The sequence below is a fragment of the Balaenoptera borealis genome (genome assembly GCF_965194805.1).
Source record: "Balaenoptera borealis genome assembly, chromosome: 6".
Lineage (NCBI taxonomy): Eukaryota > Metazoa > Chordata > Mammalia > Artiodactyla > Balaenopteridae > Balaenoptera > Balaenoptera borealis.
In genome coordinates this window covers 128,746,673-128,769,020 of record NC_138863.1, presented here as the reverse complement: position 1 = coordinate 128,769,020, position 22,348 = coordinate 128,746,673, and the positions used below count along the sequence as shown (strand labels likewise).

The window sequence follows — 22,348 nt, the reverse complement described above, 5'->3', positions numbered from 1 at the left end:
GGTTGTCTTTTCATCTTGTTTATGGTTTCCTTTGCTGTGCAAAAGCTTTGAAGTTTCATTAGATTCCATTTGTTTATTTTTGTTTTTATTTCCATTACTCTAGGAGGTGGATCAAAAAAGATCTTGCTGTGATTTATCTCAAAGAGTTTTCTTCCTATGTTTTCCTCTAAGAGTTTTATAGTGTCCGGTCTTACATTTATGTCTCTAATCCATTTTGAGTTTATTTTTGTGTATGGTGTTAGAGAGTGTTCTAATCTAATTCTTTTACATGTAGCTGTCCAGTTTTCCCAGCTCCACTTATTGAAGAAACTGTCTTTTCTCCATTGTATATCTTTGCCTCCTTTGTCATAGATTAGTTGACCATAGGTGCATGGGTTTATCTCTGGGCTTTCTATCTTGTTCCATTGATCTATGTTTCTGTTTTTTGTGCCAATACCATATTGTCTTGATTACTGTAGCTTTGTAGTATAGTCTGAAGTCAAGGAGTCTGATTCCTCCAGCTCCATTTTTTTCCCTCAAGACTGCTTTGGCTATTTGGGGTCTTTTGTGTATCCATACAAATTTTAAGATGATTTGTTCTAGTTCCATAAAAAAATGCCATTGGTTATTTGATAGGGATTGCATTGAATCTGTAGATTGCTTTGAGTAGTATAGTTATTTTCACAATATTGATTCTTCTAATACAAGAAAATGGTATATCTCTCCATCTGTTGGTATCATCTTTAATTTCTTTCATCAGTGTCTTATACTTTTCTGCGTATGGGTGTTTTGTCTCCCTAGGTAGGTTTATTCCTAGGTATTTTATTCTTTTTGTTGCAATGGTAAATGGGAGTGTTTCCTTAATTTCTCTTTCAGATTTTTCATCATTAGTGTGTAGGAATGCAAGATATTTCTGTACATTAATTTTGTATCCTGCAACTTTACCAAATTCATTGATTAGCTCTAGCAGTTTTCTGGTGGCATCTTTAGGATTCTCTATGTATAGTACCATGTCATCTGCAAACAGTGACAGTTTTACTTCTTCTTTTCCAATTTGTATTCCTTTTATTTCTTTTTCTTCTCTGATTGCCATGGCTAAGACTTCCAAAACTATGTTGAATAATAGTGGTGAGGGTGGATATCCTCGTCTCATTCCTGATCTTACAGGAAATGCTTTCAGTTTTTCACCATTGAGAATGATGTTTGCTGTGAGTTTGTCATATATGGCCTTTATTAGGTTGAGGTAGGTTCCCTCTGTGCCCACTTTCTGGAGAGTTTTTTTCATAAATGGGTGTTGAATTTTGTCAAAAGCTTTTTCTGCATCTATTGAGATGATCACATGGTTTTTATTCTTCAATTTGTTAATATGGTGTATCACATTGATTGATTTGCATATAGTGAAGAATCCTTGCATCCCTGGGATATATCCCACTTGATTGTGATGTATGATCCTTTTAATGTGTTCCTGGATTCTGTTTGCTAGTATTTTGTTGAGGATTTTTGTATCTATATTCATCAGTGATATTGGTCTGTAATTTTCTTTTTTTTGTACTATCTTTGTCTGGTTCTGATATCAGGGTGATGGCGGCCTCATAGAATGAGTTTGGGAGTGTTCCTTCCTCTGCAATTTTTTGGAAGAGTTTGAGAAGGATGGGTGTTAGCTCTTCTCTAAATGTTTGATAGAATTCACCTGTGAAGCCATCTTGTCCTGGACTTTCGTTTGTTGGAAGATTTTTAATCACAGTTTCTATTTCATTACTTGTGATTGGTCTGTTCATATTTTCTATTTCTTCCTGGTTCAGTCTTGGAAGGTTATACCTTTCTATGAATTTGTCCATTTCTTCCAGGTTGTCCATTTTATTGGCATAGAGTTGCTTGTAGTAGTCTCTTAGGATGCTTTGTATTTCTGCAGTGTCTGTTGTAATGTCTCCTTTTTCATTTCTGATTTTATTGATTTGAGTCCTCTACCTCTTTTTCTTGATGAGTCTGGCTAATGGTTTATCAATTTTGTTTATCTTCTCAAAGAACCAGCTTTTATTTTTATTGATCTCTGCTATTGTTTTCTGTTTCTATTTCATTTATTTCTGCTCTGATCTTGATGATTTCTTTCCTTCTGCTAACTTTGGGTTTTGTTTGTTCTTCTTTCTCTAGTTCCTTTAGGTGTAACATTAGATTGTTTACTTGAGATTTTTCTTGTTTCTTGAGGTAGGCTTGTAGAGCTATAAACTTCCCTCTTACAACTGCTTTTGCTGCATCCCATAGGTTTTGGATCATCGTGTTTTCATTGTCATTTGTCTCTAGATATTTTTTGATTTCCTCTTTGATTTCTTCAGTGATCTCTTGGTTACTTAGTAATGTAGTGTTTAGCCTCCATGTGTTTCTGTTTTTTAAATTTTTTTTCCTGTAATTCATTTCTAATCTCATAGTGTTGTGGTCAGAAAAAATGCTTGATATGATTTCAATTTTCTTAAATTTACTGTGGCTTGATTTGTGACCCAAGATGTGTTCTATCCTGGAGAATGTTCCATGCACACTTGAGAAGAAAGTGTAATCTGCTGTTTTGGGATGGAATGTCCTATAAATATCAATTAAATCTATCTGGTCTATTGTATCACTTAAGGCTTCTGTTTCCTTATTTACTTTCATTTTGGATGATTTGTCCATTGGTGTAAGTGAGGTGTTAAAGTTCCCCACTATTATTGTGTTACTGTTGATTTCCTCTTTTATAGCTGTTAGCAGTTGCCTTATGTATTGAGGTGCTCCTATGTTGGGTGCATATATATTTATAATTGTGATATCTTCTTCTTGGATTGAGCCCTTGATCATTATGTAGTGTCCTTCCTTGTCTCTAGTAACATTCTTTATTTTAAACTCTATTTTATGTGATATGAGTATAGCTACTCCAGCTTTCTTTTGATTTCCATTTGCATGGAATATCTTTTTCCATCCCCTCACTTTCAGTCTGTATGTGTCCCTAGGTCTGAAGTGGGTCTCTTGTAGAAAGCATATAGATGGGTCTTGTTTTTGTATCCATTCAGCAAGCCTGTGTCTTTTGGTTGGAGCATTTAATCCATTCACGTTTAAGGTAATTATCGATATGTATGTTCCTATGACCATTTTCTTAATTGTTTTGGGTTTGTTTATATAGGTCCTTTTCTTCTCTTGTGTTTCCCACTTAGAGAAGTTCCTTTAGCATTTGTTGTAGAGCTGGTTTGGTGGTGCTGAATTCTCATAGCTTTTGCTTGTCTGTAAAGCTTTTGATTTCTCCATCGAATCTGAAACATATCCTTGCCTTGTAGAGTAATCTTGGTTGTAGGTTCTTCCCTTTCATCACTTTAAGTATATCATGCCACTCCCTTCTGGCTTGTAGAGTTTCTGCTGAGAAATCAGCTGTTAACCTTATGGGAGTTCCCTTGTATGTTATTTGTCATTTTTCCCTTGCTGCTTTGAATAATTTTTCTTTGTCTTTAATTTTTTTCAGTTTGATTACTATGTGTCTTGGTGTGTTTTTCCTTGGATTTATCCTGTATGGGACTCTCTGTGCTTCCTGGACTTGGGTGGCTATTTCCTTTCCCATGTTAGGGAAGTTTTCAACTATAATCTCTTCAAAGATTTTCTCTGGTATTTTCTATCTCTCTTCTCCTTCTGGGACCCCTATAATGCGAATGTTGTTTCATTTAATGTTGTCCCAGAGTTCTCTTAGGCTCTCTTCATTTCTTTTCATTCTTTTTTCTTTAGTCTGTTCCGCAGCAGTGAATTCCACCATTCTGTCTTCCAGGTCACTTATCCGTTCTTCTGCCTCAGTTATTCTGCTATTGATTCCTTCTAGTGTAGTTTTCATTTCAGTTATTGTATTGTTCATCTCTGTTTGTTTGTTCTTTAATTTCTCTAGGTCTTTGTTAAGCATGTCTTGCATCTTCTCGATCTTTGCATCCATTCTTTTTCTGAGGTCCTGGATCATCTTCACTGTCATTATTCTGAATTCTTTTTCTGGAAGGTTGCCTATTTTCACTTCATTTAGTTGTTTTTCTGGGGTTTTATCTTGTTCCTTCATCTGGTACATAGCCCTCTGCCTTTTCGTTTGTCTATCTTTCTGTGAATGAGATTTTTGTTCCACAGGCTGCAGGATTGTAGTTCTTCTTGCTTCTGCTGTCTGCCCTCTGGTGTATGAGGCTATCTAAGAGCCTTGATGGGAGGGACTGGTGGTGGGTAGAGCTGTCTGTTGCTCTGGTGGTCAGAGGTCAGTAAAACTTTAATCCACTTGACAGTTGATGGGTGGGGCTAGGTTCCCTCCCTGTTGGTTGTTTGGCCTGAGGCAACCCAACACTGAGGCCTACCTGGGCTCTTTGGTGGGGATAATGACAGACTCTGGGAGGGCTCATGCCAAGGATTACTTCCCAGAACTTCTGCTGCCAGTGTCCTTGTCCCCACGGTGAAACAGAGCCACCCCCCGCCTCTTCAGGAGACCCTCCAACACTAGCAGGTAGGTCTGGTTCAGTCTCTCCCGGAGTCACTGCTCCTTCCCCTGGGTCCCGATGCACACACTACTTTGTGTGTGCCCTCCAAGAGTGGAGTCTCTGTTTCTCCCAGTCCTGTCGAAGTCCTGCAATCAATTCCCACTAGGCTTCAAAGTCTGATTCTCTAGGAATTCCTCCTCCCATTGCCAGACCCCCAGGTTGGGAAGCCTGACGTGGGGCTCAGAACCTTCACTCCAGTGGGTAGACTTCTGTGGTATAAGTGTTCACCAGTCTGTGAGTCACCCACCCCCCAGTTATGGGATTTGATTTTACTGTGATTGCGCCCCTCCTACTGTCTCATTTTGGCTTCTCCTTTGTCTTTGGATGTGGGGTATATTTTTTGGTGAGTTCCAATGTCTTCTTGTCAATGATTGTCCAGCAGCTAGTTGTGATTCTGGTGTTCTCACAAGAGGGAGTGAGAGCATGTCCTTCTACTCTGCCATCTTGGTTCCTCCTATGATTCCATTTCTATGAAATATCTTCTCACAGTTCTGGAGACAGGAAGTCCAAGACGCCTGGGCCAGCAGGTTTGGTCTCTGGTGAGAGCTCTTGCCTTGGATTGCAGATGGCCATTTTCTCTGTGCATGTCACCCATATCTTCTTTTCTATACAAGTGAGGAAAGACAGTCTCTTCAATAAATCATGCTGGGGAAAGTGGACAGCTACAAGTAAAAAAATGAAATTAGAACATTCTTTAATGTCATACACAAAAATAAACTCAAAATGGATTAAAGACCTAAATGTAAGACCAGATACTATAAAACTCTTAGAGGAAAACACAGGCAGAACACTCTTTGACATAAATTGCAGAAATATCTTTTTCAAGCCTTCTCCTAAAGTAATGGAAATAGAAAAAGAAGTAAATGGGAACTAATTAAACTCAAAAGCTTTTGCACAGCAAAAGGAAACCATAATCAAAATGAAAAGACAACACACAGAATGGGAGAAAATGTATGCAAAAAATGTGACCAACAATGGATTAGTCTCCAAAATTTACAAAAAGCTCATGTGGCTCAGTATCAAACGAACAAACAAACAACCCAATCAAAAAATGGGCAGAAGAACTAAATAGACATCCCTCCAAAGAAGACATACAGATGGCCAAGAGGCACATGAAAAGATTCTTTTTATTTATTTATTTATTTATTTATTTATTTATTTATTTATTTATTTTTGGCTGTGTTGGGTCTTTGTTTCTGTGCAAGGGCTTTCTCTAGTTGTGGCAAGCAGGGGTCACTCTTCATCCTGGTGCATGGGCCTCTCACTATCGCAGCCTCTCTTGTTGTGGAGCACAGGCTCCAGATGTGCAGGCTCAGTAGTTGTGGCTCACGGGCCTAGTTGCTCCGTGGCATGTGGGATCCTCCCAGACCAGGGCTCGAACCCATGTCCCCTGCACTGGCAGGCAGATTCTCAACCACTGCACCACCAGGGAAGCCCATGAAAAGATTCTTAACATTGCTAATTATTGGAGAAATGCAAATCAAAACTACAATGAGATATTACCTCACACCTGTCAGAATGGCCATCATCAAAAAGTCTACAAACAATAAAGACTGGAGAGGGTGTGGAGAAAAGAGAACCCTCCTACACTGTTGGTGGGAATGTAAATTGATACAGCTACTATGGATAACAGCATGGATGTTCCTTAATAATGTAAAAATGAGCTACCATATTCTTTAGCAACCCCACTCCTGGGTATATATACAGAGAAAAACATGGTTTGAAAGGATACATGCACCCCAATGTTCATTGCCATGCTATTTACAAGAGCCAAGACATGGACACAACCTAAATGTTCATCAACAGGTGAATGGATAAAGAAGATGTGATACATATATACAATGAAATATTACCCACCCATAAAAAAGAACAAAAAATGCCATTTGCAGCAACATGGAGGGACCTAGCAATTGTCATACTGAATGAAGTTAAGTCAGATAGAGAAAGACAAATATCATATGATATTTCTCATATGTGGAATCTAAAAAAAATGGTACAAATGAAGTTATTTACAAAGCAGAGTCACAGATGTAGAAAACAAACTTATGGTTACCAGGGAGTAAGGTGGGGGTGGGGAGGGATAAATTGGGAGATTGGGATTGACATGTACACACTACTATATATAGAAATATAACTAATAAGGACCTACTGTATAGCACAGGGAACTCTACTCAATACTCTGTAACGGCCTAAATAGGAAAAGAATCTTTAAAAAAAGATTGGACATATGTATATGTATAACAGATTTACTTTGCTGTACATCTGAAACTCACACAACATTGTAAATCAACTGTATGCCAATACAAATTTTAAAATAAATAAATAAATAAAAATTTCTGTCACGTATCCTTCCTTGAGTGAAGACCCAAGACCCATCATTGATTAAATAGGAAAATAGTTTGAGAAATAGAATTCAAATCCAGTCAAGATAAAGAAAACCAAGATAAAGAAAACCTTAAAGATAGTTGCCCAAATTTAACAGACAATATCATATTTCTTTCACAAAATGTCTATGATTCATTTTAGTCAATCATATATTATACAAATATCATGTAATCATTAAATCCACAACATAGCATCGATATTTCAATTGCACATACATATTGAATAATAGAATGAGAGGGTATGAGATAATATGTAGGGAATAATAAAAAAGGACAGAGTCTTAGAGAAGAACCATTAACAGCTATTGTGTGTACAGTTATAGATGGAAAGAAAAATAGCAATAGTGTGTTACCAAAAAATAAAAAATAAATAAAAATAAAACAAACAGTAAACACTCAGAGGGTAGAATTTTATAGAGAACTGAGTGAAAAGTATAAAATTTCAGAGAATTTTAGTTCAGATGAGGTTAAACTTCAAACATTTGAAGACTATCTCTGCCAGAGAAGTAAGTGGTATTATTGGGGAGCTTGAGTGCCTTGGGTTGAAAAATGGAATGTGAAGGACTCCTCTTTCTGAAGAAATATCAAGGAAGTAATGCGGACAGATTCAGACAGGTAACCAAATATAATGGGTAATAATGGATCGCTGCAATTAAGACTAAAATATAGTTCCTTAAATGCAGATAAGAAATTGGTATTTGGGGAGTGCATTTATTTTTCCAAACGACAACTTCATGGATTACAAGTGTGAATTTAAGGTGTGACTTTTTATCAGAGATTGGATTGTGGCAATTGGATTAAGTAGGTTTCAAAAGGTTTGACTTCAATTATTGGCATCAGGGTGTGTTTTCAACTCTGCCAAAATCTAATCACGTGCACCTATACCTTTTCTAAGGTTTGATAACACTATCACTTAGAGGAAATGGGCGTGGTCTTTGGAGAATATATAAAACATCCAGCAAAGAGCCAAGCTCATTCTTCCCCAGAACCCAGAACTGTTGTGTTTGGAGTTGGCTGGGCTGTGGAGACTTTTGAAAGTTACTGCGACCAGGACGTGAGCACCTAATCCCTGAACTGGATTTTTAACAGAGTTATTTACTGAACAAGAGTGGAACAGTTCATTAACTATACCCAAAGGTGAGTTCTGATCAAGGTACAATTAATTTCTGCTATGTTCACTTAAAAATGAGACTTTAATGGTAATCGTGGACATGAAAACTAAGTTGTTGTTTTTTCTATCAGAAATATGTATATCAAGCATTTATTCCATGTGTGATTTGTAGACAAGTAACTTATTTTACCTACACTATGTTAATTAACCTCATTATAAAATAGAAAATTAGTTAATATTTTTGAGAGGATTAAAATAGTTAATCCATATAAAAGAAGTTAATCCAATGCCTAGAAATAGTAAATACACACATATTTGGTTTTCCTATTATCGTTTTAATATTAAAATGATCATTTATGTTATCAATCTAGAAATGATTATATTCATAATGAATTCTTATACAGGTTCTAACCCACTCTACACAGGGCTTATCTATATTTTCTCACTGTTCATCAAACTATCTTCTTATTTGACCCATGTTTGAGTCAATGACTTTATGTTCCACACCAGTGGTCCCCAACTTTTGGCACCAGGGACTGGTTTCGTGGAAGTCGTTTTCCACGGACGTGGTGGGGGATGGTTCAGGCGGTAATGCGAGCGGCAGATGAAGCTTCGCTCGCTCACCCGCCACTCACCTCTTGCTGTGCGGCCCGGTTCCTAACAGGTCCCGGACTGGGGATTGGGGACCCCTGTTCTATACCACTGAAAATTGTGTGGTCATCGATCAGAAGTCCATAACTTCCCTGTCAAGAATTTTTACTTATAAATAGATCTGTGCACCATCACTTCACTGCTCATGATTTTTCAAAAGGCATCTTAAAGCTGATGTTATAGTTGTTCAGTTAAGTGATTGTTTACTTTCTGTCTCTTTTTGACCAGAACAAAATTCTCAGCCTTGGAAAGAAGTAGCCTCCTTCATTCAACTTCTTATAGACGGGGAAGATAACAGCAATCATATATAGTTAAACCAAATATTTAGTCACAATGTATGATAACTGAAAGTATATCTTCTTTAATTTGAATAACCAGTTTAATACGACATGATGGTAATAAAGTGAGGAACTTATTAACAAACAATTTTTGGGCTGATACTGTTTTTCCAAATGATTTTCACATCCATTGATGATTCTGATCTGAATATTTTAATTCTGACGGTTGTGAAATGACTTTTCTATTTCCTTGATTCCTGTTACATTTATCGATTGGCAGTCTCAGAGTTGGTTAATTTATTGCCTCGATGATATTGTCCAAAACCATGTCTTCCATTTCTCTGTTGCCCTCAGGTTGTATGCTTTGGTTGCTAGGCAAATGCATTTTGTGGTCACAAAAAGACAGCCCCATGCATCACCTTCAAACACTGTCCAGATGAACCTAAAACAGTTGACTCTTCCTTATGTTTCTTTGCATGAGCAAAAAAAGTATTGACAAAACCCTCCTAATAATATTTTCTTCAAATTTCATTGGCCTAATAGGGTCAAATGACCATATAACCTATCACTGGAAGAGGGATAATGGTGGTTGTTCTAGGTGAAATACTCTTTGGCAGGGGATTGTGCTGGAATTGTATTAGAGAGCTGAAATCCTGATGGAAAAGCTGTGTTTGACACATCAATATGCTGTCTGAATAAAATGAGGACACTCTGTTACTCAGCATCCTCTTTCTGTTATATGCAATACATATATGTTACATGCAATACAGCTATATACACTACCTTATTGGTATGAGTGGGAAGTAAATAATTCTTATACCCCTTGGTATTGTTAATGGCTTTGAAAAGGTACTTCTTTTAAGGCTCATGACAACATAATATTCCCTTTCTTTACTTGTCTCTCCTCAGAAACATGGGTTCCATCAGCTTCTGGAATGAATTCACCTGTCTCCTATGTGCAAAGTATTTCATAGACCCAGTCACTCTAATCTGTCAGCACAGCTTTTGCATGCCGTGTCTCTATCTCTGCTGGGAGGAAGCCAAACATCCTCCTCGCTGCCCTGTGTGCAGGGAACCATCCCATCACGTGAACTTGAAAACCAATATCGTTTTGAAGACAAGGGTATTCCTTGCCAGACGGACAGGACCCTATGACTTATTAAGCTGTGCAGAAGAGATATGTGAGATACACATGAAAACAAAAAACTTCTTTTGTGAGGTCACCAAAAATGTGCTTTGTTTACCTTGCTGTAAGTCTGAGGAGCATGGGGCTCACAGACATTGTTCCATTGAGTGGATGGCTGAGAAATACCGGGTAAGCAATGGCTGAGAGAGAAGTTTGAACCTGGGGGGCTCTTTACCTGAGAGAGAATGCAAAAGAAAGTGAAGTTAATTATTCTTCATTCATGTAAAATATAAAGCAGATACTAACTAGTATTATGTGCCAGGTCCTAGTATAAACTATTGAAGAAAATATGTTCTCAATCTTAAGTGCTTAAATTTTTTACTTTTTAAAATCTTAAAACCTGAGTTCTTGGTTATAATGAGGTTGATCATGTTTGGAACTGTGATTAGTCAGTGTAAAACCAAGATGGACAAATCTGTTAATTTCAGTGGTTATTGGTCACTATAACCATGATTTCAACAAACCTAATCTCATAGAGTCTATTTAGAAACATTGTCCTTTAGCTAAAATAATAGAATAGTAAGAGACAAGAACTATCAGCAGGACAACTAAAATCTGACACAGGATTTACATAATGAAAATTGGTTAGGTGAAATAAAGTTTGGGGGCAAGTTTCCTCTATGGAGAAACACCCTTTCCAACTACTGGTCTATTCTGTGGTTATAAATGTCCTACATATTAGATAATTGGGCTTAACAGTGAAAATAAGTTCTCCCTTTGTCTTCTTGAGTGATCACTTATAAGATATTCCCTGCCATTCTTCATCCATTAGGATCTGAAATTTTCAATATCAGCTTCTCTGATACTCACACTGTTGGTTCTTTTGCAGCAAAAGCTTCTGAAGCAAATGAGGTCTATGTGGCAAAAGATACAAGAAAATAAAAGAAATCTAAAGAGAGAAGTCAGCAAACTCAGGACATGGGAGGTAAGCAAGAAATTCTGTTTCATTCAGCACCAGTTTGGGACACTTGGTGGTTATTCAATAAGATCTTGAACTAACAATCATAATATTTATGTTTCTCTATGGGTGACTATCCAATAGCAAAAGGCTTTCATCTACTCATGTAGAAAGAAGTATGTCCCCTTATAGGATTTCTTTCTAAAATCAAAATATCGAAGTAAAAGATCTTATTTCCTGGGCAACACCATAACACACCAACATATACAGAAAAATCACAATCAACAAGGTATTCTATAATTAGTGAATGAGATAAACTCAGGGTTTCTCAGAAGGAAAATCTTTGAAAATTCAGGGAGACCTTCTCGGACTATTTGGTTGATAAAGAACAATTTGAAGTAGGAAATTCATGGGAATGACAGGCATGTAAATGTGTGCAAGCTGAAGACTAGAAACTAGAGGATCATGTGGATATTGAGATTCTACAAAGTTCATATTGGTTGATACCTATACTATTAGAGAGGCAGTGCTGAGAGATATGGCTGGAAATGGAGGATAGGTCAGTTCAAAATGTGACTTAAATGCATGGCTGAGAAATTTGGATCTACCATTTGTTGATTCAAAAATATGAATTGAGCACCACTAATAGGAGTGGTGAAATAACAGTACATATAGATTCTCAAGGAAGTAATGATTTCATGATGGAAACATATAAACAAGCAATATTAAAATATACTTCTCACCATTACAAAGGAAATTTAAATGGGGCTCTGTGTATGACAAGGAGATATAGGAAAATTCACTCAATTATTTAAAGGTGATATACTTAAGGTTATCACTTACAATATTTTCCCTTTGAAATGTTGAGTGCTGTGTCATAATCACTCTTCTAAGTCACTGTAGAAATAGACAAAAAGAACAGATTTCCTTGTACTCAAGGAACTAATGGAGTAGTGGAGACAGCCAATTAACAATTCAAAATATAACCTTTATGGCTTGATCCTTTGTGGTAAGTGTTTTTGAGAAAAAATTAGCAGTAAAGGTAAATAGGAATAGTAATTTTGATAAAATTAAATTTTACATATGATCACAAAAAAGTTACAGTGGAAGATCACATTTCGGCTGACACCTGTGTGAGGTGTCTAGGCGGGTGGCTATTTGGGGAAAGAGCTTTTTAGGAAGAGATAACTAAACTCAACACATCTTAGACTTAACCTATCCTTTTCTCATAGCACACTTGCCTTTATTTCTCCATTGTGTAAGCTAGATATGAAGGAGAATGAGAAAGAGTAGTGAAATTGGAAGTCCGACCTTAAAGTTGGAGAATCCTTAAAAGAATGTACAGGAATAAGTTGGCCACAGATAATGGGAAACTGTAGGACTCAAGAGATATCTTTTATGGTAGAGAAATGTGAGAAAATAGGATTGAGTTGACTGTAATGTTAAGAGGATAAAATTTAAAAACTGAGAACCAGTTTCTTCTCTGAAGTTGAAACATCACTGAGGATGGAAACAAAGGAAGAAATGTTGCTTTGGGTTAAGAAAATTTTTGTTTGAGAAATGTTGCACTTTGAGTTTTGGGGAGATATCCTCACAAAAATAGGTCGTAGGGAATCGAATGAATGAGGTTGGAGCTTACTTGAAAGATTTCGTCTGGACAGGGACATTTCACAAAATTGTCTCTATTTTCTAGGCATTAGATGGATACCACAGGAGAGTTTTAAGAATGAAAAGAATAAAATTTGTACATGAAAAGATAACTGGAGGGATCTCTGTGTTAATGGGTTCAGCAGGGAAAGAGGAGCTGGTCATTGTAAATTGATGGAGGGACACACAGAGAGAGGGATTTTTTTGAAGCCCAAGGTTTATAGATTTTATAGAAGGAAAGATTGGTGTTAATAGGAAGAAGTTCTTAGTAACATGCATAGGAAGAATTATGTGGATTCAGCAAAGGAGGTTCTTGGTGATATGATGAATGTGGTTTCAAACAGGAGCTGGGAATTGAAGAGAGTTCATTGTTTTGATGGAAGATTGAGTTTCATTAATGTGTACAGTGAATGTACACCTGTGATCAAAAAATTTGCTTTCTTGGAGGTAAAAATGACAGCACAAGAACCAAATGAAGATGTTGGGTCAATGGTCCATGTTTTGTTTTGCTTAAAACAATGTGAGTCAAATATTTTTAAAAGTTGAGGGGAAAGAAGGAAAAGAGAAAGTCAAAAAAAAAACCAAAAACAAAAAAGAGAGAGAGAGAGAAGATGGGAATTAGGACCAGAAGGTGGTTGTCTGTGGACCAGCATCTCTAAGGGTAGGGTGGAGGTCAGCTAAGAAGTGGAGTGTATAGCCTCAGGCAGGAGGAGTCAAGCTGCATCCATGCACACAAGGTTCTGGCCTGCATGCAGTTTGTGGACCTGGATGTTAATACTTTAGAAAGGTCTTATCTAACTGCATGAAGTAATATTTGCTATTATTTCCTAAAAGCAGAGGAAATATCTGAGGTTAAGAGACTAAATTGATTTAGTCATTAGAGTACTGTGTGTATTATATAACACAATTATTAAATCACAAGTACCTGTTTTTAAGAAAGTGTGCATACTTGAGGCAAAGTGTTTAGAATCAAGATACTGACTTCAGGTTCAATGAAATTAAAAAGTGAGTTGAACAAATAAAAAAGGAGTCCCAAAAAAGCTGTTCTTAATGAAAGTACCAAATTTCTAACTATCAGAAGACAAATTGTTGATAATTGAGAGGAATGAAATCTGCTAAAATATATGACCTAATTAATTCATTGCCACTCTAGGGTTATGTGACACTGTGTAGGAATATGATCCGGCCTGAATACTGGAAGGTTTGTCCCTTTGTCTACCATGAAGAGAAACGTTATTTAGGGAAAATAGAAGAGGAAAGCGATGAGATTTTTCAGCAACTCAAAGGAACTCAACACAATATGTACCTAAAGGGGAAACTCTTAAGTCAGATATATGAGGAACTCAAGGAATTGTGCCATAAACCAGACATGGAGCTGCTCCAGGTAAGGACTGAGGACTGGAGATTCATGGTGTTGCTTGGATAATATCCACCTTTCCTTAGCCTTCCATCATGTGCTTTCTTATCATGTTTTCTGATGCTGTGATAATATGCTGTCCAGGTAATGCTAATGACCAAAGGCCATTCTTGCCATACACAAGAATAACAAAGCTTTGTGGAAAGGTAAGTAAAAGAAATCCTAGAGTCATTCTTTTTCAATTCTCCTAACAGACATTCAATTACTGAACAACTGCAACAGAGAAGCTTGTTGGAAGATATATGAATTTATATCTGGACCCGGCAATAATGAAAAATTTGAGAATCTTGACAACACATTTCCCCTTCCTGTTTCTTTGCCCATGATACAATTTGCTGAAATTTGGGTTCACCCACCCTAGGGAATAAGAAACTACGTCTTCGCTTTGAATCTTGTGAAGTGTACTAAGACTATCTTTTCTGTTTCCCTCTTTACAGCATTATGACAACATGTTGAAAAGGTAAGTTTGCCCTCCTTTTCAAGTTTTAAGAACTGTAACTGTGATCAGCCATTTGATGCTGAAATAGGAGCATAAGTTATCATGACACTATAACTCCTTTCCTAAAGTATTTATGTTTCCCTTTCTCCAAAGGTAGAAAGAGTGTCCTTGGTTGTTTTGCCTAAGGTGGAGCTGAGTAGAGGGTTTATTTACAAGGTTCTGTGCAAAGGTTACATGAAGACAACTACCATTTTTGTAGAAATATAAAAACACAGGGGGAATGTGCCCAAAGCCAGGACAGGATTATGTGCAAAAAATAAGGGTTTCAGAGAAACCTAATGTAGAAGCAAGGAGAGAATGTGCTTAAAGAGGTTCATCAGGGTATTGGCTTTCCATGTGTAGCACAAGGCAACTTCAAATGGAAAGGCTGTACAATACACTTAGTGAAACCGGGTCCTAGGAAGCAAAATTGCTGCCCTAGCTAAGCTCCTCAACCACTAGTTTGTTTATACAGACACTGAGCATTTCAGTGGTAACTAGTGTGGATTAAAATTCATAGTGCCTTTCTTGAATGTCCACAATTTTGAGCCATGTTGCATAGCTCTGTGATTTGCTGAGAGGACCCCGTCATAATTAATTTAAATTGGATCCTAGGATTGCAGTCTTAGAGCAGATGGGATAGGATTTTCTTTGATTTTCATAAAACAAATTGTCATTTGCTGCATTCCCTAGTTTGGGGATTTACTTTCATGGCCCCTGAACCTAATTATTGGGATTTAAATAAAGTGTCTTCAGAGGCATGTAGATATAATCATTGTGATGAAAACTGTGAGCTCAAAAGAGCAACCACATGTTGTTCCTTGCAGGAGTGAGTCAGCACAGCTGCACATGCCCCAGCCTGTAGTCCCACAGCTCAGTTCATGGCCCATTCCTGGACTGGTAGACTGGCTCAACCAATTCCAAGGTAACAGGTAGACCTCTGTTGGTAGAGTTGTACATTCCCCTTTGTTAGTGTCCTGTGGGTGACCTTCCCTATTTCTCAATCTGTGGATTCTTTGCTGGGAACTTTTATAACCAAATTTACCCTTATAAAAGAATAACATATATGGAAAAAAATACTAATTGGTATCTGGAAAATAAAACCATTTATGATGGGTTGTAGTAAGCTATCTGGAGGGTAAAAAATAGGAAAGGATAATTGATGGCCTGAAGTAGGCTGAGGTATGGTGTTGACTGTTCACATGAAACATGTAACTCTGCATGTACATTCAGTGCTTTCCAAGTCTTAGGAAAGTGAGGTTATCATTGGTTGTGAGATGCTTAGAGAGTTTTAACTTGGTTTATAAAACTGTTTGTAATAAATACAAAAGATATTTTATTCACATCACACAAAAATACTGTATGATCAAGTTTATTACAAACATAATATGAAAATTTATGCACATTGGCAAAGTAAACTGATAATTTGTTTCATTAAATTTGTCCCATTTTTTCAAGGTATGCTGGCCAACAATTCTCACAAAAAAACCACTTCAAAAAATATGAATTTTTCTTTCATTTTATGTTAACTTTGCATGCTTTAGTGAAAACTCCTTATGTCAGGAAAAAGTGCTCACTCTGTAGGAGTTATCATTACTATTAATTTTATTATTGTACATTTTCTAGGAGATGGGCAAGCTACTTTTGTTTCTGACAGTAAATTTTTAGTTAATTGCAAATTTCAAATATTCCAGGTAAAATAATGGCTAAAATTTAGCAATATGTCATATATATTTATTTTTAAATTATGATTTCTTCCATTTTTGTCTAGCTAAAATCTTATTATGAAGACAGATCAGTAGATCTTGGACTGCAAAAGATTTCTAAAGCTCTCTTCTGTCTTGCCACCTATTTCTAATAATAAGCTAGGAAACCCAGACACTATATAAAGCTCTTGTCCATCAGGAATTTATAACAGTCTGTTAATATAATTTTTTTCCTTCTTCCTGCAGTGTACATTGCCTTGGATAATGAAATAGTCACTGGTCATGTCCCTGTGTTTGAAGATCTGAGACGTCTGCTGGCTGGTCCTGATCATCCTGGTGTCGACAACACTCCACCAAGATCTAAATATCTTCTTGCCTGGGGAGCTGTGTCGTTCACTTCCGGTCAACATTACTGGGAGGTGGATGTGGCGGGCTGTTGCAGCTGGGCAATTGGATTTTGCAATGATTCTTGGGCAAGAAAGAATGACATGGTACTTGACTCGGAGGGAATTTTTCTACTTCTTTGTATCAAAGAGAACAACCAGTGTAGTCTCTTCACCTCCTCCCCACTATCACCTCAATATGTCAAAAGGCCTCTAGGCCGGGTGGGGTTGCTCCTGGATTATGATGGTGGTTTCCTGAGCTTTTTCAATGTGGCCAATAGTTCCCTCATTTGTCGTTTCCTCTCCTGCTCCTTCTCTTCTCCTCTCAGACCTTTTCTTTGCTCTGGACATCCCTGATCAGGGACAGGTCAAAAATCTGACCACAGGTGTCAGGAATATCAATAACTGAGATTGTCAATTTAGTGCCCACTTGATTTTCTGTAACTTCACCCTCCTTTATGAAATGTATTAATTGATTTTCTTAAAAGGTTGGATATGTTAAGTGTATAAATTTGTTTCTGTTTTCTTTAAATAAAAATAATCTCTCTTGGAATGCTGTGCATTTGTTATTCTATGTCTTGGTCTGTTCACTTGATTTCTAAGGTAACGGAGGTCAACAATACTTGGTGTGTTTATCCAGTTTAGTAGGTTAAAGCAAGAGCACAGTGTTCTTCTCACTGGTAGACTTGGAATTCTCTTCTCCCTGCTATGCGTCTGCTAAATCATGTTCCTTCATCAAATCTCAGTTTTTAAATCTTTTTTTCATGGATTTATTTTTAAAGCTTCCAGACTAAATGAGAGCATCTTGTTGGATAGACTCTGCACATCTTTTATTTTTCTTCATAAAAATCACAGCCTAATACTGGCTTTCCCTTCTAGTTTACCTGCTGGAAGAAGGTTTACGTCTGCTATATGTACCGATAAGTTACAGGCAAGTAGAACACACTTACCTGCCTTAAATACATCTGTCTGAGTAAGTTAATAGAGGTACAAGGTCATAAATGAAAATATGATCTATGACTGTTTAAAATCTTGTTAAATGTAACAAAAATCAGATGGAAAAATGGAGGCTGTAATTTACCAAATATGCAAAATAGGCTACCTGTAAAAATAGGCTCGATAAATTCTCTATTATAGACACACTAAATATAAATGCACACATATCTTAACAGAATGAAATTGATAGAGAAAATAAGACTGCATACCTCAGAAGTTTCAGAAATTTTAATGAAGAAACCTGTAGTCACAGATCTTGAATTCTCGCCTATCTCAAAGGACAGTAACATTTTCCCTGTGTAAAATGAAGAATATTCAAGAAAAAATTGCATTTAAAAGGTATCTAAAGTTAATAAAATCTTAAAAGTCAATGTAATAGTACATTCCTACCATGATTCATACGATCTGTAACTACCATATGATCCATTAATTTCACTTCTGGATATTTATTAGAAGAAATCAAAAGGACAAACTGGAAAAGATATATGGATACAATCTCTTTACAACAGCACCTAGATTAATATTTGCTTAAATAACTGCAAGAGATGTGAGTGTGCTAGAAAGTGGCTGGTGGACTCCCTTAAATCCCTGTAGTTCAGCCTAGCCAGGTTGACACACTAGAAATCCATTACAAGGACATATGCCATTTAGCATTAAAAAGTATAAAAAATATAAAAGTTCTCTCATTTTAGGCTTACTACACAGGATTGCCTACCCAGAGAATGACCTGAATATTCACCCTGTTTCTCAATAAATGCATCATTTTAGTAAACATTTCTTATTGCAGTGTTAATAATATGGTAACATTAATAATGATAATACTGAAATTTTGTTATCTCTAATCACCTTATGAGAGCTTGACTGATATCAGTGTTTTTAACCTTTAATTTTATATCCTTCAGTGTATTAATTGTTTTGTGGTGATTCCAATCAGTCTTCCCCAGTGTGCTTGACTCCCTCAAATACACACACACACACACACACACACACACACACACACACACACACACACACACATAGAGCATTCTTATGGATGTGATTCTAGATTCTTCTCCTGGTTGCGGCAGAAGCATGGAACCATGTGGTAAGTGAACCTGCAGGGTCTTGGCTTCTGAGGTCAGTGGAGCCACAGAAAATTCTTGTGACCTATTCTGTGGCCTGGACTTTCCTGCATTGTCATCTGCTACTTGTCTGCTAACTTAGGGTCCCAACAGCCTAACCTGAGAACAAACAGAGACCCTGGAGGTTACTGAAAAGCTGTTAGGGGGCTGACACTGTCTGTGGCTGGAGAGTTTTAATGGCTGTCAGCAGCATTTACAGATAATATGTAAATTGTCATTCAGTTAAAAAAGGATGTTAATCTGTATTATTGTATTTTTATTACTTAGAATTATTATTTATATTATTCTATATCTTGTAGAATACAGTTAACTGTTTTTTTCTGCATATCTCAGGAGAATGTTAATATTTCAAGTTGTTTTTCTTTGGCATAAAACTTTGACCTCTCCTTCAAAAATGAATTAGCGGTGGTTTGTGACCACCTAGAGGGGTGGGATAGGGAGGGTGGGAGGGAGGGAGATGCAAGAGGGAAGAGATATGGGAACATATGTATATGTATAACTGATTCACTTTGTTATAAAGCAGAAACTAACACACCATTGTAAAGCAATTATACTCCAATAAAGATGTCTAAAAAAAAAAGAATTAGTACCTACTTGTGAGAAAATTGACAATTGGCTGCTTAACAAGAGCTTATTTCTGCATCCAATGCAGTCGTTGTTTAAAGAAATAAGAAATAACAGAAATAAATATATATCTAAAATAAATTATTATATGGCCTGAGTCAAAATACTTCCAACCTTTTTCAAAATTTTGTAGTCTGGTATTCATTGTCAAAATTTTATTAAATGTATTTGTATTTTATTGACTCATTTTTATGTATTGTTTATTTAGACACATGGATTTCACTGATTTTATGTAAAAAATGTAAATTATATTGACTTCATTGAGATTTATGACATTTTCTTTGGAAAAATCCTTAACTACATTTACAAGCCACTCTATAGAAAAATATTGAGTATATTTAGAGTTGGTCCCTGGAACTAACAAGAGTCATGCAAAGGAAAATGCACCTCCATAATCTGACACAGAAGTAAGTGTCATGCAGGTCCAGGGCAGGTGAAGGCCAACTTCCAAGGAAGGTTAAGTTCTATTCCTGGTTCCATTATCCAGCTACCTGAGGGAGCCTAGTTCCAACAATTCCAGCTCTAGGCTCGATGGTAATAAGGATCCTCTGTCCTCCTGGGGCAAACAGTGGAGATTCCCATTTTACTGAAGCAGCCTGGACAGCACAGAGTTACAAGTAGGAGGAACCAGGGGACTGGGAACCCAGCTCTTTTAGCTGCAGTGCCTCAGACATGTGCTTACAGGGACTGGTTGTAGGAGAGGGCTCCAATTTCCCAAGGACTGGATCTCAACAGGGTCTGAGGAAAAGCCTTCTGCTCCATTAGCTCTGGAAAAACCCCACGAGTAGCCAAGACCCGGGGACCAGAAGGGAATTTGTGGCTTAAAATGTGTAGTTCTCCAGGAGCTCACAAAACGTCCCAGGCTGCAGAAGCGCCTGACTGTACCAAGGAATCCTGATGGTTTCTTAAGGGACTGGACACAGGAAGTAGGTGATCTGAGTGTCCACATAAAGACAATCTGCCCGCAGTGGGTGCACAGCCCTGGAGCCTCAGCCCTGGACTCAAGGGTGCCCATAGGTCTTTCTTTCTGAGTAGGTGATGACCCTGCAGACCTTCCCAGTGGTGACCCTTGGATCTCTATTCCCTTCCCTTCCTCTGCAGTTGCTCAGACTTTGAGAGCTCCACATGGTTTTTCTCCAGAGAGGAAGCTTTTCCATGAGGACGCATGCCGGCTCCCATACTTGGAGAACTGGCAGGGAAAGCACGGAGCAATTCTCTGCTCAGCCCAGAAGTCACCCTTGGCGGATGTTCGGGAAGGAGGGGCAGGCTGGTCCTAGAGCTGCTCTTCTTCCCTTTTTTTTACACACAGAGTCTACACCCCTCACCTCCAGCGCCTGCAGTCCCAGAGGACTCAGGTCCACTCCACTCCTGGACAGACCTGGCAGAATAACTAGAAAGGAATCCAGCATATAGGATTCTATCTTTCCTCCCCGTTTCCTCTTTGGTAACCATAAGGTTGTTTTCTATGTCTGTAGGTCTATTTCTGTTTTATAAATAAGTTCATTTGTATCTTTTTTTTTTTTAAGATTCCACATATAAGCGATATCATATGATATTTATCTTTCTTTGTCTGGCTTACATCACTTAGTATGATAATCTTCAGGCCCATCCATGTTGCTGCAAATGGAATTATTTCATTCTTCTGAAGGCTGAGTAATATTCCGTTGTCTATATGTATACAACATCTTCTTTATTCATTCATCTGTCTGTGGACATTTAAGTTGCTTCTATATCTTGGCTACTGTAAATAGTGCTGCAATGAACATTGGAGTGTATGTATCTTTTCAAATTGTGGTTTTCGCTGGATATATGCCCAGGAGTGGGATTGCAGGATCATATGGTAACTCTGCTTTTAGTTTCCTAAGGAACCTCCATATCGTTCTCCATAGGGACTGTACCAATTTACATTCCCACCAGCAGTGTAGGAGGGTCTCTCTTTCTCCACACCCTCTCCAGCACTTATAATTTGTACGCTTTTTAGTGATGGCCATTCTCACCAGTTTGAGGTTATACCTCATTGCAGTTTTGAATTATATTTCTCTAATAATTAGTGATGTTGAGCTTTTTTCCATGTACCTGTTGGCCATTTGTATGTCTTTTTTGGAGAAATGTCTATTTAGATCTTCTGCCCATTTAAAAATATTTTTTATTGAGCTGTATGCATATTTTGGAAATTAATCTCTTATTGGTTGTATTGTTTACAAATATTTTCTCCCAGTCTGTAGGTGTTTTCATTTTGTTTATGATTTCCTTTGCTGTGCAAAAGCTTTTGAGTTTAATTAGGTACCATTTGTTTAATTTTGTACTTTTATTTCCATTACTCTATGAGACAGATCACAAAAATCATTCCTGCAATTTATGCCAAAGAGTGCTCTGCCTATGTTTTCCTCTAGGAGTTTTAGAATATCTGGTCTTATGTTTCGTTCTTTAATCTAGTTTGTGTTTATTTTTGTATATTGTGTTACAGAATATTCTAATTTTATTCTTTTACATGTAGCTGTCCACTTTTCCCCAGCACCACTTATTGAAGAGACTGTCTTTTCTCCATTGTATATTCTTTCCTGTTTGTCATAGATTAGGTGACCATAGGTTCCTGGGTTTGTCTCTGGGCTTTCTATCCTGTTCCATTGATCTATACTTCGGTTTTTGTGCCAGTACCATACTATTTTGATCACTGTAGCTTTGTAGTATAGTCTGAAGTCAGGGAGCCTGATTCCTCCAGCTCCATTCTTCTTTCTCAAAGTTGTTTTGGTTATTTGGTGTCTTTCATGTTCCACACTAATTTTAAAGTTTTTAGTTCTAGTTCTGTGAAAAATGCCATTGGTAATTTGAGAGGGATTTCATTTAATCTGAAGTAGCCTTGCATTGTATAGTTGTTTAACAATATTGGTTCTTCCAATCCAAGAATAGGTATATCTTTCCACCTGTTCGTGTCCTCTTCAATTTCTTTCATCAGTGTGTTATAGTTTTCA

At 37.2% G+C, this 22,348-nt stretch overlaps 1 protein-coding gene across 2 annotated transcripts; it reads left to right on the top strand.

Moving 5' to 3' along the window:
- Positions 1-4,100: 4,100 nt before the first annotated feature.
- LOC309630772 (tripartite motif-containing protein 43-like) lies at positions 4,101-19,312 on the top strand. 2 transcript variants are annotated; one of them, XM_082396432.1, is made up of 7 exons: positions 4,101-8,017; positions 8,871-10,235; positions 10,936-11,031; positions 13,805-14,035; positions 14,506-14,528; positions 15,374-15,471; positions 16,499-19,312. In XM_082396432.1, exons 2-7 carry the CDS (start codon positions 9,834-9,836, stop codon positions 16,990-16,992), a joined length of 1,344 nt encoding a protein of 447 aa, XP_082252558.1. In that variant the 5' UTR covers positions 4,101-8,017; positions 8,871-9,833; the 3' UTR covers positions 16,993-19,312. The 2 variants fall into 2 exon arrangements, with proteins under 2 accessions (XP_082252558.1, XP_082252557.1); XM_082396431.1 differs by lacking the exon at positions 4,101-8,017 and having other exon boundaries at positions 8,332-10,235.
- Positions 19,313-22,348: the final 3,036 nt, after the last annotated feature.